At 35.8% G+C, this 15480-nt stretch overlaps 1 protein-coding gene across 1 annotated transcript in view; it reads left to right on the top strand.

Moving 5' to 3' along the window:
- The window catches only part of LOC148940102 (chromatin-remodeling ATPase INO80-like), a gene marked incomplete at its 5' end in the record, with an annotated part of 70721 nt that overhangs the window by 30756 nt on the left and 24485 nt on the right, over positions 1-15480 (top strand). Inside the window, one exon of the mRNA XM_089106074.1 lies at positions 3237-3404. Within this exon, the coding sequence (XP_088962200.1) occupies positions 3237-3404 (168 nt within the window). The remainder of the gene's footprint in view (positions 1-3236; positions 3405-15480) is intronic.

Genomic DNA, 15480 nt, shown 5'->3' with positions numbered 1-15480 from the left:
GTGCGTTCGGAACAACTTTAATTCGTGAACCCTTTCCTCTCTGACTTCTGACAGGTGACCAGCTATCCAATCTGTAAGCATCGAATACGAGGTCAAGTCTCTCAACATATCTGAGCTGGTACTCTGTCATGGGAAAAAAACAGGTTTTTTGCATACCCTCTGAAGGTCTTTGAATTTGCTGGGTTCAACATTTACACCAGAGCAGCTCCGTCTGTCAGTTTCGCTGTAACATTTGGAACGTTAACCTCAGAAGCTGGGGTTAAGCTGATTAAGACATCTGCAAGTTCAGCCTTGTTGCCAACACGGATCTGGCCATCAGACGCCAAAGTCGGTGGATACTGACTGTTTTCGTGTTTGAAGAAGGCATCCATGTCGCCTCCTCGAGCAACACAGCCCACATAAAGTGCTCCAAACAGTGATACATCATTTCTAGTGGTGCTGAGCTGGGTTTTCGCTGAGGTTGGTTTTTTCTTCTTAGACCCCCCATATATGGCAATGCAGTTCTGGACCAACAGAGCTGTTATTGGCTTGGAGCATTCAACGAGGCGTTCCTTCACATACTGTTCGTAATGCTGTTTGTCCAGGGCTTTGAGGCTTGAAATCGGCTTTCCTGGTTCAATAACGACATTCATACTTAAAACAATGAGATATGTCGTTCTTTCCTGAAAAGAATTCCTCATTTCCAAAATAGTTGTTACGAGACTGGAAACGTTCAATAGAAAACTCTTATGGTGGGACTTTGCCTCACTATGGTGTCCGTCGTTATGAGTATCAGAGATGGAAAGACTACGTTCGAATTCGTCGATGCAGCGGGCTACTTCTGGGCCTCTGATGCACCAGCGACGAAGATCTGAAGGATCGCCCAGCATGCCTATAGCTCCTCCAACACCCTTAATAACACAGTTTAGCTGCTCGTGTGCCTGGTCCAGAGGTAAATTTGAGAATCTTCTTCCCAATTTTGATATCGTGAACTTGCCTTTCATGAACTCTTCAAAAGCATATGGATGATCTGTTTCTAGTAGTACCATATCGCGTATGTGAACAGGGGGCCAACGGGAGTAATTAATATGGTCGAAAAGGAGAAACTATGGGGCTATGAGCTATAAAATTTCCACGCAGAGTTCGAAATCGGCAGAGCGATACGACTTTTCAAGCAACAACAGGTGTTCCTCGAGTTCAATGACAAGTGCCCAAAATTCAAACTGCGGAAACTGACTTTTCATCGCTTAAGCCCAGCCTTCAAAATCCAGTTGTTCTTCTAGATCTGGACATTCGACAAGCTGGTTATCCTCGTATGCTTGTTGCTGAAGGCTGTAAAGTGAGGCTAGTGTCACTTGGTGTAATTGCTGGGTTCTTGACATATGCTTAGCAACTATTGCCGCTTCTGCGCTTTTTCGAGTGGTTATCCCTGCTTTGGCAATGCAGTCGCTCCATCCACTACCTTTGAGGAGGTTACCAATTGTTCTTTGGTAAGCAAGCTTTGTATGCAGACCACCCAAAACTATAATTGTTTTATAATTTGAGGCAAACTATAAACTTTGAATTGGAGTTATCAAGTATTTTGCAGTAGGTTGCATAGGTTGCATCAAGACATGGCTAATTGTAGACAGAGAAAAGCCAAGACAGATAGTCCAAGTAATTGAGAGGCAAATGTTTAAATGGCTGGGGCACGGGTAAATGGCAGGAGTATGCATGGTTTCTCTTATTTGACACATAATTGTTTGTTAGTTTTTGGGATGGCATGCCTGCCCAGAGTCTCGGGTATGCTGACCAAGAATTCAAAAATTGACATAAGACCATTAGATTGCCTGTAATGAGAGGCAAACAAGGTACGCCCGGTACAACTTATTTTTGCGTTCATATTCGGAACCTATGCCATTGATTAACCCCTACTAGCCTATTTGACCGGCCATATCTTCTCATTTTGACAAATTTGCATTTTCGTCCGCCATTTTAGATTTCAGGCACCTAGAGGCACTACGGTACATTTTAGGTTATTTTTAAGCTCATATTCAGAACCTCTGCCATCAATTACCCCATACTAACCTATTTGAACGGCCATGTCTTCTCATTTTGACAAACTCTTATTTTCGTCCGCTATCTTTGATTTCAAGACACCTAGAAATATTTTGCTTGCACAAATAAAAAAATTCGGAAAAAATTTCCCTTGCACAATAGAGCCATATTAAAGAGCATGCTCGAAAGTACATCTCAGCCAATTTTGGTGCTTTCCTCAAACATGGAACAACAAAGAGAGGAAAAAAATCTTAATGAAGTACAAACAAACGAAAATGCGGCCAGTAGAGATAAACAATAAAAACTAACACGACGGGGATATTTCGCCTGTATGAAAACGATGCGTCTTCAGCACAGAAAAAAAAACAACAAAAATAACTAAACAAAAAAAGTAAAATAAACTAAAAACAAATAAAACCACCACCAATATTAAATTGTCGCAGCTGATCCACATAGGTCACGGAAGCTTTTAGAGTTGCTTTGATGAGAACACCAAAGCAACTGGATAAAAAGTATAAATGTTGCAATGAAGTTAATTATTTTATTGCGTAATAATCCTTTTGTTAGCTATTTTGAAGCAATTCGTCTTGTTTTTAGTTTATTTTAGTTTTGATCCTTGTTTCTTCTGTGCTGAAGACGCCTTGGTTTCATACAGGCGAAATAGCCACGTCGTTTTAGTTTTTCATCTTTTCTCTCTACTGGCCACAGTCTCGTTTGTTTGTTTTTCATTGAATTTTTTTTTCTCCTTGTTGTTCTTTGTCATTGCTGGCCAATTCAGCTTAAGATCTTTCATTCCTCAAACGAGGAAGTATTCTGAGATTTTTCGACGCTTTTCGCCCGCACTACGAAAAGTTTAGTTAAAAAGATAATCCAAATATTGCCTCAATTAGCTATTACTCTGGTAAAAGAAAGGGAGAGATAGGAGTATTAGCATGGTATATATATATATATATATATATATATATATATATATATATATATATATATATATATATATATATATATATATATATATATATATATATATATATCAGTATCATCTGTAGTGGCATACCAATTAAGTAGCAGATTGTCAATTATGAAACTCTTCCCTAAAGTCTTCCAAGGCTCTTTCTTAACTCTTTTTTATATCAAAGGCTCTATTTGTGACAAAACCTAGAAATCCTACTGTGCCTCATCTTATTTCAAAAAAAAAAAAACTCCCATCAGCTTTTTTTAAGGAATACTTACGATTCCGTCACATGATGTATCTCAGACTGGATGGCTCTTCTAGCATCGCCGAGAGACGGGATATGGTGTCAGACTTCCAGTCACGATCGGATATCTTCGTTTTTCTCTTAAGTACAAGAGCTGGTGGGCTAGGACTCAACTTAACAGCTGCCGATACAGTAAGTTTTATAGTGTATAAATTCCTTGTTTTATAGTTGGTAGAAGGTCCTAAGAAGTAAACTTTCTTCTATTGCAAGCAATAACATATCTAGTTTTTTATTTTATCATTGAGCAAAATTAAATGAAAATAGTTTTGTTAACTAGTAAAAATAAAACTTCTTAGTAATTAGAACGGATGGTGGTGAGAAAGGTTGCTCTATGCGCTCAAAAACTGAAAACTTGAACTTGGTGTTACTGTTCTGAGGTCAAAATAAATTTTCATTGAATCCATAGAAACAATAGACTAAAATCTACGGTAATTCCTAGACATTCATCAAATCTAGAAGTTGGTATAGTATAAAAGGTGGACTTTCTAAAAGTATTAAAATTTCCTATTATTATTGTCATACTACCTTTTTTCACACTTTATGCGGTGGGATACTTCAGATACAGAGTTCAGCATCGTACTATTTCTGTTAGTAATCGTGCTTTATCCCTTTATATCTTATAACTTGGCTCAGGTTTTTTATGGTGTTGTCAACTAGTCCAAAAAGTGACAACACGTGCTTTGTGCAGATGTTTACCTTTGGCCGATGGAGTAGATGGCTCTGCGATTGTCTTCATCAGTTGCAGCACAAAAAATTTGTGCACAGAAAGTGCCAATGGATAATAGATACAGTATTCTATGAATATCTTCTTTTTGGAATATACGGAATGAGATTTGCATGTGTTTTGACTGATAGAACTGCCACGAATTAAGTCAAGATCAAGAGACATACTATGGGTCCTAGCTTGGAGAAGTTCGAGAAAAAATACATCAGGGGAAAAACAAAATTAGAAAATCGGTTTTGCATATCGCAAAACATATTATCGATATTTGATGATTCTCAGCCGAGTTACTTTTCAAATTGATAGACTTACTTAGCAATCGTAAAGTCGAACTATCGGCTTAATATTCTATCAGCATAGCTTACATCTATATGATTTTCCTTTGTTCTTTATCTTTTCTTGTTGTTTTTTTTAACTCTAATATTTCGTATTATTTGTTTTGAATTTTCAGGTTCTCTTTTTTTTGCCTGTATTATTTTCCTCGTATCTTACTTTGTATTAAGTTTTATTTTATAAACGGAACCAGTGTGTCTTGTCATCGGAACAGTCAAGGAATGCCAAATATTAGCCAGTAAAGCGATAAGCAAGCTATGTAACGAAAAATCGTTTCACATATGGAAGAGGTCCTCAGGATAATTGTTTTTTTTTTTAACAACCTATCAAATAGATAAATGAAACTAGTGTTCTTCTTGGAAGGGGAATTTTCTGCAAAATTATTTTTTATAAGTTAAGGTTATTGTTGAAAAGGAAGTATTGATGACTTTCCTCTTAATTGGGCATTTTAAGGTATATGTTCATTTTGGAACAAGCAATTTTATGACGAGTCTGCAGCTGTAACGAAAGGAAATCATTAGATTCATTAGTCTCAGATCTATCCATTCACCTAGCCAGAATTTTAATAGTGCTTAAACTTTTTATTAAAGAAGGATCTAAATTCGCTTAAAAAATAGGAAGATTGTGCTTTTTCAACTAATATTCAACGAATTTTCAATCCAGAAAACTATGTACACTGAATTTTAAAAATATAGTTTGGTAGATAGATATTGCTGGATCTCAGCTATGGAATCATATGAAAAAAGTTGTCATCTTCCGTAGAAATACTAAAACATAGGAGAGCAGAAAAATAAGACCTTAAATATTGCACAGGCAATATAAACCTTAAGTGATTAAGATGTGTTGATGTTTTCTGTGATTATTCTTCATTAGTGCGTACATTTTTGACTAGAGGATTGGAAAAAATCATCATCATTACAATTAACTTGAAGGATGTATGGTTTCTTTTTTTAGTTTCTTGTTTGGCCACCTCACACGACTTTGCTATGTATTGAAAAATTGCTTTTAATATTAAGAAATTCCCTCCCTCTTTTTTGTATCCAGATTCAAGAAGGCAGGAATTGTTCCACGAATAATGAAAAATACGCAGAATAGTTGAAACTTGTTATCTCAATATGTAGATTCTATGAGTACTCGCCAACTACAGTGAAAACTGCGTTTGAAAACTCTTACAAACATCTCAAATAGGAGATGATCCATGATTTACAGAAGAATTTTTCAACAGGTATAATTAAAAAATAGTGTTACGTGATTTTACCTGCTACATGGTAGAATGAAACCGAATTGTTGAGTCATACACTGCACTGTTTTTTTTTTTTTTTTTTTTTTTTTTTTTTTTTTTTTTTTTACTTTCAAAAAGTAAAGGGAAAGTAGGTAGTTTGTCCCAATCCAAACCACTTGTGTACTTCAATCCATACCAATGGAGAAATGATCGGTACACGACTAACCCAATATGAGTTTAGATATTTCCCTTCAGTAGACATACAAGTGAGCACACCATTAATTCCAATATATAACCAGATAGAAGTTGGCTGAAAAAACATTTAATGAAACCTTTTGTCTCCTAAAATATTTGTAGAGGATATGAATACAATTCATTGGAGACAAAAATTTAAATTATACTGGATCTTTTTCTCTTCTCTGGTCTAGGTAAATAAAAAAAAAAGAGTAAAAAATACGGCACTGCATTTTGCAGTGTCTACAGGTGATACTGATCTCCGTTACACGGCCCTTCCGCCAGGAAGTGCTGAAGAGTAGTTAGGGACCAGCCATCCTGTCCTATCGCTCAACCTTCCTGTCTCTCTTCCTCAGATTTCTCCAGGTACCCATTTAAAGCCGGGTGGACTCTGACTGAGCTTACAGAGCTAAAGATTTTATTTATCTAAAGGTAATTTCAGGTGGAAAGCGCTTGGAGTGCTTATTTAACCCTTGTAATGTCTATATGACTTTTGTCTGACTAGTCCTAGTCTAAAAGCGTTATTGACGAACATTCTATAGAACAATCCTTACTAATTGCGTGCATGCACGTTTATACCAAAAGGTTCCGGGAAGTTTAACCCTCTCCCCTTCCTATGTGCAGAATTAGAATGTGCTCTTTTTCATCTTTGAAAGATGCTCAAACCTTGAGCTCCTACTTCATGTCAATTTTTTCTTGTAAACTCTTCATGTGGACTCCTCCACGCTTGAAAAACTTGTCGAAGCGGATCACAGAAAAGGAAACTGAAGAAATGCCAATATATTCAAGTCTTGACTGGGGTTCTGGCCCCATAGAATGATTCTCATTTGCACCGCCGGTAGTTTTATAATTGCTGAAATTTGGAATTAAAATAATTAAATCTCGCAGTTGACAATTTTATAAACGAGAAAAAACGTATAACAACCTTCCTACCCAGAACGAATTTCTGGTACGCCTATAAATGGGTACATTATTCGAAAGATAAAATTTATGTATGTCGTCCAACCATTGTTGTGTATTTTCACGGGTTTGTCTGAACCCTCCCTCGACCCTACAACTTAAAGACGCTTGCTGAAGACGGCTAAGGACAATTTCCTAGGGAGTCTTTATTTATGTAAGTCATAATTGTTGCAAATTTTAACTATTGAAAAGAAGTCACAGCTCTGGTCCCAAAATAAATCGAAGTTTAAACCTAACCAAATAACACGTTCCTTAAGTTTATCTGGATCAATGGTCACCTGATAATGCTGTTGCTAACGCGATACTGGTATCCTTTGTTGGTACTGTTAACACTAGATTCTTCACTATTTAACGCTCAAGTCTAATTGAGGAAGTACCCTATGTTCCCTCTATCTGAAACGTTGACCCTCCTCAACACTCTATCTTCACTATAAATAAAAGTTCAAATAGGGATAAAATCCTTTTAATAGACATTGATTTTCACAAACAGTGATAAAATTTCACAAAAAAAACACTAGATATTTCGGTCACATATGCTGTGACCGTCATCAGTAGTAAAACTGATGAGTTTTACAGAATTTTACTACTGATGACGGTCACTGCATATGTGACGGAAATATCTAGTATTTTTGTGAAATTTTATCACTGTTTGTGAAAATCAATGTCTATTACAATTTAAATATCAAATAAATTCCCAAAACCTGTTAAATTGTGGCTTAGGCAATTAGTACTCTAAGCCTCTCGCACTTTGTCTATTCTCTATGCTTCTCTGTCGCTTTTACCGTCTATATTCTTATGACAGTTTTTTTCAATAAAGTGTCTAACAAAATTTGTCTTCTTTCTATTTTCTACCCATTACATTTGAAAGAGATTTTGATGTTTGACTTCTAGTCTTAATTTCGCTTCTCATTCAGTCTCTCTCATTTCTTTTTACGAATTTACCCCCTCCCCCCTCCCCCTAGTTTAAAAACGGTTTTGGATTATCTTATGGATTGTCTGATGCGAAGTTGTCTATTCAGAGCGAACGTCTGGTGTGGCCTGTTGCTTTTGGGTGGCACTTCTCAATACCCACTCTGTTTCTCAAGTAGTAACATTCAGACTTATCATGTAATCATGGTGGTATTTAAGAATACAGGAGAGCTAGTCATATTTCAAGACTGCAACATGTGAGGTAGATTCTATTTTAAATAAAATGGTGAAATTGAACAAAAAAGTGGCTCTAGTTTTCTGTTCAAGCCTAGGCCAAAATTGACGACTGAGGACCTTAAAATGAGTATGTTTAAAGACTGATCATTTAGTATCGACAAGCCTGTTTAATAAAGCTTATGGATACCACTGCATACAACTGACTGAATCGAGATTATTCGCATCGTATATCCATTGCTAAGGCTAAGATTGTGTGCCATTTTCGTTGACATTAGGCGCAAGTTGAAATTCCAAGAATTGGAAAACCACTTAAATATGCCTAATAATCCCAAACTTCTCGGAACTGTAACTTTGACTAATTTTATGCGATAATACCCCCCCTCCCATGGCCCGATATAGTTAGATCGATATTTCGGAATTATCCGTAGGAAATGTACCTTCAGTATGTTTTTTTTTTTTTTAATCAAGATCAGTGCTCGTAGTTTAAATTATTGTGTCCGTGTCTAGTAAAACATTTCTGAAGCCTGACGTGTCACTCCTGTACATCCAAAGGATAGGTTTATATAATAACTACCAGATTGATATTTATGAAGTTCAACCTGGGAAAAATAATCCTGTTTTTCCGAGGCTTTCTTTTAGAAATTGCAATTTGAAATAGAATATAAATTAAAAAAGAAATTTCCCTGCCATCTAAAAAATATTCTGCATCTGAATCATTCCTCCACCCAAAAATCGCTTCAAAAAAACCTTGTTGATAATTGCCGACGACGCCTTTTTCTCTTTTTTATATACTCCATTCCTTGCTATTAAAAAAGGCTATTGTACAATCATCTTATTCAATTACGCGACTAATTATTTCGTTAGTGCCTCTCCTATAAGCATTTTTGAATAGCTCTTTTTTTCAGTGTAAGTGGTTTTAAGAAGCTACAAAATATGCAGAACCTATTCAAACTTGAACAGGGATTTAAAAAGGATTTAGCTAGTTGCTTTGTTATCCAATATTAGTTTCATGTTTCATACAGGGGTGAAATAGCCATTATCATAAAAAAGGAAAGGAAAATCATCAAATTTATTGATCAAACAGAGAAGGGATGTTTTCAGAAATGATATAAATTGTCTTTCTGATGGAAAATTGATGTTAGGCGAGGGGTAATTTATTTGCGGAAGTTACTATTCAAATAGTGTTATGTTTTAGCTATTGAAATAATAAAATTAATTACCGCATGTCTTTCGTTTTTTTCACCCTTCTAATTTTCACTGTGATCAACGGATAGTTAGTTCATATGTACACACGGCTGGAGGTTGGAAATTTTTTCTTTTGGATTCTAGTGGGATAAGGGTTTTTAGCAGAACTGAAATGAAACAAAGTTTTTCTATGAAAAGTAAAAAGCGAATTTAAATGAGAAGCAAGCAGAAACGATTATGACTGAAGAAATGTAGCCGAGGAATGAAGAAATGAAACGAGACCAAAATTAAAGCAAACAGTAAATACCGCTCGCAAGTGTGGAATTGCCCCCCCCCCCTCTTCAAACCCCTCAAAAGGCTAGTGTCATTTACTTCAGTAAAAACTAAGTAGATAGCTTAAATTGATAGCTTTAGTAAGTCAAGAGATTTTAAAAGAATAGACTTAAAACGAATTCCACAATGATGAAATATATTGTATATTTGAATAATAAAACTACATTTATTGTTACAAATATATTGATCTCGAAAAGAAGAACTCTTGAGTTTGAATAGCATTTTTTTACGTTTATTAAGAAAAACAGTTACATATATTTTGTTTTCAGTAAAGTGGATACGACAATATCCGTTTGGGTGGTTTAAGGGTATGCCCTACCACAGCTATATGTGGCCATTTCTATTCGTTTTAGGTTTTGTTTCTTCATTCATAGTCGTTTGTACTCGGTTTAAGTTTTCATTTTCCCTTTTTACTTTTCAGGGAACAATTTATTTTTCAAATTTCATTTTTCCTCCTTTATTTATTTATATAGGCATTTCATGTAATAATTATAGTAATGCTGGTGTAAACCTCTATTTAGTTCTTTCCATATACCCTTATTGTATTGCAGTTGGTCTTACATCCAATTGCAGTTGGTCTCAATTAAATCACTAGCGTCAAATGGAGTCACAATTGAGAATTAATTTTCGATTATCGAATTCACAATGTTAAATTTTGTTTGGAAACTGTCAAATGTAGATCACACGTCGACTGTATAAAATCAGGTAAAAAAAAACACCAAACGTAAAATGGCTAAGTGAAGTGAAGGTAGAAATCAACCGGAGACTTCCAGTTGTAGAAATTTGAATTAGTATGTAGAAGCTATCGCGAGGAAATCCATATTAGGCATTGTGTAACAGCCTATTTCAAAATGTTAATTTAAAAGAAAGTGTTTCTCAAGAAGGCGCTTTGAATAGAAAAAAGTTCAATACCTCGTAACATTTCGATGTCTTTTTATCAGTCTTTTGTAGTATTTGCGGCTCAATATCACAAGCAATGTTGGTAGCGGGCGAAATAGCTCTTCAATATGTTGCCAGTATTTAGCGTAAGATGTCGTAAGTACTTATAACGGTCACTCAAATATCACTTGGAGGTTTTCCCCTAGTGATATATGCTCCACTAGTCTTAACCGCTTGCCACCACTCTGTAAACCTATTTAGTAATATATCTGTAAACCACTCTGTAAATCTATTTAGTTCTTTCCATATACCCTTATTGTATTGGCAGATGTGATGGTTTACGTAAATTTCAAAGATAGACGATAAACGTTAGTACATGGTCTTTATTAAATAACGTGAGAATACACAGAGAGAAAATAAGGTAGGAGAAGAACAACTAGCTACGGCAGAGGCGAAAGATGGACTCCCTTTAGGACTGAGCCAAGAATGTAACTTTTCTGGAACGGAAGTTCCAGATATTGGTTGTTCAACCATGCCTGGGAACGGACCCTTTCCCACGACTAGTCTTAATCCCAAAAGCCCCCCCTGGACTGTTCTCGTTGACCTATACATGGCCATATCTCTAAGAAACGAGACACCAGAAAAAGCCTTCTCGAATTTATGTTCCAAATACTTTACACTGGCTAATAAGTTTTATTTATATTAGGAGTTCAGGCTATTGAATTAATTGAAGCGTGGCAGCAGTAGTCGTGACGGAAGTAACCGTAGTAGGAGTCGTGGTTTGAGTATAGTACATTCGATTTGATAGTCTTATAGTTGGCACAAATTGTCATAGCAGGAGTTGTCGCACTGAGAAAGATCTGAGTCGGAGTGTTAGTGATAGAAGTAGTCGTGATTTGAGTAGTCTTCGTAGACTCAATTGCAGTGATTTTCATTTTGGTAAACGTCAAACATTTTTTGTGGAATTATTGCTTTGGGTTTCTGGGTTGCTAAATCAGCCTCGAACAGGCCATTGGCTGAATATTAGGAGACTCATACTGCAATTTAAGCGTCATATTATTAATTCGTAACTTGAAAACCGTATAAATACCAAACCCAATGGAAATCAGATGTCATTGAGAAATATATGTGCTTACCGTGTCTTGATTTCTGTTTTTCTGTATTATAGTATTAGTCTAATGTTCTTAATCAATAACAATATAAGTTCTTAGAAATCAAATTAAACACCATTTATGCAGTGTCAACTTGGTGTGTTTGGATTCTGAAATGCTATATTGCAGTATTTGGTTGTAGCCAAGAATCCCTATGTAAGAAGTTGGGACCCTAACTTGGATCCTAATCATACAGATATAGAATCTCTTAAGGACTTTGATTTCAACAAGATACAAATGTTCACCACTTGTGAAATATTTATCAAATTATGTTTTGACTTAGGACGTCTATGGTCCATTATTACCCTCATATTTGTCATTAGTAAGCTTTGGAATCCTCATTTTCTCGTCCTGGTGGAGCTGAAACACCTAATGTGCTTTGGTTTTGCACTATTTGAGTGTGATTTGAAAGATTTCAAATTATTGAAATTTAACATTTAGGATCATTCCCTAGATAATCCCTAAATGATCCTGACCAGAGGTGAATCTCCAGCATTTTTATGGGGGGGGGGGGGGGAAGATGGATTCATATCTAGATAGTCAAGGGGCATGGGTTGTATAATTTGTTTACAAATTATTGGGGGAGGTGCCCCCCCCTCAACGACGCCCCTGATCCTGAGTCGAAAGAGGTATAGAATTCAAAAATAAAAATACAGATACAAAACACATCTACTGTCAAAATAAAACTAGATGCAGTCATAACGCGTTTAGTTAGTTGTTTCTGTGTGTATGTGGGGGGGGGGGGGTACCCGTCAAAGGGTCCCGCTTGGGGCCCTTTATTGATAAACATTGAATATCTTCCATGAATTTGATTTCAAACAGGTGTAAAATAATTCTATGAAACATCTCTCTTAAATGGAGCTCTTGTTTCTGCGGCTGTGCTTGTCCCATCGACCCCAGAGACACATTCCTATACAGATATTGTTGCTATTGTAGATATCTAGAATTTTTTATGGGACGCCGTTTGTTGCTGGGGGGGGGGGGTAAGGGAGAGATGAAACGCTGAGGTGTGGCAAGTAATACTGCAATCATTTTTGAATTTAGAAGAGCATTACGACTCTTAATTCGTGACGAGGTGAGGCCTCCTACAAATTTCAACGTCCATCTGTTTTGTATGACCAAGCTTGGAGAAAAAGGGAGAGTGTCGCTCTTTTCTCGAGTCTACGCTGCCCCGTTAACTTAGACATCCTCAGTTATTTTCTGGGAATTTACGGAGGGAGGGGGTAGTGGTTCTTGGACATGGTTGTGCAAAAGATTAAGGTTGTTTTGGGTTTGCTTTGGAATAAGTGAAGGTCTTTTTGACATGTAAGTCTATATTTCCCCTTTTTATTATTTATTACCTTCTTATCTATCGACAAAAGCAGAAAATATTTTTAGAATCAGAGCTTCTTAACTGACTCTTCGAAACTTATTAACGTGTTTGTGGTGTGGGGAAGACATTAAATTTTGCTTTTTTTGTACAGATGTTCTACATTTACTTAAAATGTAGAACATCTTTTTTATTGTTGTTCCTTGAGTTTTTTGTTGTTTTTTGTTTCAAATTCGTGCCTTCCCAATGTCAAAGCCCCTTCCAAATTTTATCCCAAATTTTTATTTTTTAAAAGTCTATCTCAATGTCTTTTGGTTATATGACTTTGAAAATATAAAATATAAGTGACCGTTTGTTTTCACTGGTGATTTTTCGTTACTTTACCTATTCAAAATCTAAATAATTTGGTGTTAAGTTGCAAATTTTTCAGAACTCATTCAAATTTGAATTACTTTATTTAGTCTGGAGTTAATATGACTTATTTATTAATCGTCCTGCTCATTTTCCCATTTTCCACCTAAGTAATCATCAATTTAGAGTTTTAAATGAGTGAATCAATTGCCAAATTAATTAACATTAAAAAAAATCGACAAGGAAGTTCCTTTGGTGCTTCAGCGTCAAGCGTTCAGAATGTTCTTTTTTTTCGGGTTTGTGCTTGTGGCTCTGAACGGGAGAAATCTGGGGCGCATCTAGGATTCAGTTTTGGGAAGTATCGTGACCATTGGGAGGACCAAACTACGTTAAACAATCAAAAAGTACAGTATAGTTTTTTCCTATTTCCTGGGAGGGGTCTAAGCTGCCGAAACCCTTATCTGGATTACAATACTGAATCGGCAAGATTTATTAATAAATATTTAAGTAGAAAGGTAAGCACATGACACTAATCCCTGCGAAGGTTCCATGGTTTTTAGAGCAGGGTCAACACCTATTTAAACGCTCGGAGAAAAAAAAATCATCTAGTAAAAAATAAAGAATAATTACTCCAATCAATCCTAGACAAAATACATTAAAATATAATTACAAATAAGCAAGAAATTTGCAATATAACATACGACAGAATTTTATTTCAAAAACAGGTTGTGTTGAATCACATTTTAGTGTAGAGCTAGTCAAGACATTCTAAAAGTTCTTTTGGTAATCGACGGCGAAAATACTTCTTGGTATTTTAGGGATTAAGTCTTTTTTTTATTTCCGATGAATATACAAAGCTAAATGTCAATCAGTTGTTTCGACGGTAAACAATATAGAAAAAAATAGCCGTGGAGTTTAGTGACTTGAAGTTCTGTACGGCTCACATGTTTTAAATGATACCTCCCAAACAGCAAGACAATCGAATTAATATCTTTTGATTTTTGACAGCGGCATTGTATATTTAGTAAACCACCTGCTTTAAATCTAATCTTATGACATAATTAATAACGATGCTTTCATGCGTAAAATGACACCGCCTGGATATTTTGTTTTTGCCTCGTCGTTACCTACGTTTTGAAAAGTTGCTCATTAATATCAGAATGCTTTTTCTATCCTCCCTATCCCCTACGCAGATGACAGAATAATTTGATTATTTAATCAGAACATAATTAAAAAATTATAGTCAGGGCTTCGAGTTTTGTTGTTTGTTTTTTGTTGTTGTTGTTGTGTTTTTTTTTCTGTGCTTAGACTCATATATAATATATATAAAAAAAATTATGTGGGTTTTTTAAGTTTCTTTGTGTAAACCTCTCCCCCCCCCCCAAAAAAAAAAAATCCTGGATACGTCCTTGGTGCTTCTGCAGACGACCACGGATTCCATTCTAGGTAAAATGCTATGGCATTTGGAAAATGGTTAATTTTTTAGTTTCGCTTACTTTCGACGATGGTCGGATTTTACTTACTGTTCGTTACCATGAGTTTAAAAAGGAAGAATATCTGTAATTTTTTTGTTGATATTTCGGCAAAATATTTATAGGAATTGTAAATCGCCTACTGCAAAAAGAGACCAGTTCGTAACCCGAGTATTACAGGAAGAACAAAAAACTTTCTACCAGAAAAAAATACTCTATTATCTTTGAATTTGGATTTCTAAACGGAAACAAGTTTTGTTATTTCTGCAAAATCTGGAATTGTGAAAACGTTCCGTTTTGTATTTTGCCAGCTTATGCACAAAAAAAACCTGTAACAAAATTTCGATGAGGTGTTGATCAATTTGTTTCTTAATATATTGTCATTTGCAAAGACTTGCATCCTGTGTAACTTACTCTCTTACTCGGCTCACCCGCTTGATTGTGGTGTTGGTTTTATTGGTCCTAAATTTAGAATGATCTCGTTGATTGTTAAACTTTCCGCTTTTTTAAATCCGCACTTTTTTTACTCTCTGTGTTGATGGCTGTGGGAAAACTCCTTGTCAAAAATACATTGCCTTCCTCGCCTCCCGGGAAGTTGATCGCCACCCTTTAGAAAAAGATCTGGATCCCATTTTGCAAATTCGGCGACAGGCGTAAGAAATTCAATCCTCTCCGGTGACTGTCCCAATCGGGTGTTTCATATCCTCAGTTGCTTAGCAAAAATACTTATTCACCCTCCTGGAGGCAAATTAGTGTGTGTATTCTACATTGAACTGCTTGTCTGCTAATCATTCCCCATCCCCCGATAGTTTGCGTTTGGATAGACTGAAATAACATTTCAATATGACTGACACTCTTTGGACAAATCAAATGTCAAATCAGTGGTAGCTCAACAAGTCAGGACTGTTGGTT

This window comes from Artemia sp. Qi Xiang Cuo, chromosome 20 (assembly GCF_049724085.1).
Source record: "Artemia sp. Qi Xiang Cuo chromosome 20, ASM4972408v1, whole genome shotgun sequence".
NCBI classification, from domain to species: domain Eukaryota; kingdom Metazoa; phylum Arthropoda; class Branchiopoda; order Anostraca; family Artemiidae; genus Artemia; species Artemia sp. Qi Xiang Cuo.
Note: the sequence above shows the minus strand (reverse complement) of the source record. Positions and strands in the feature narration are given on the sequence as shown.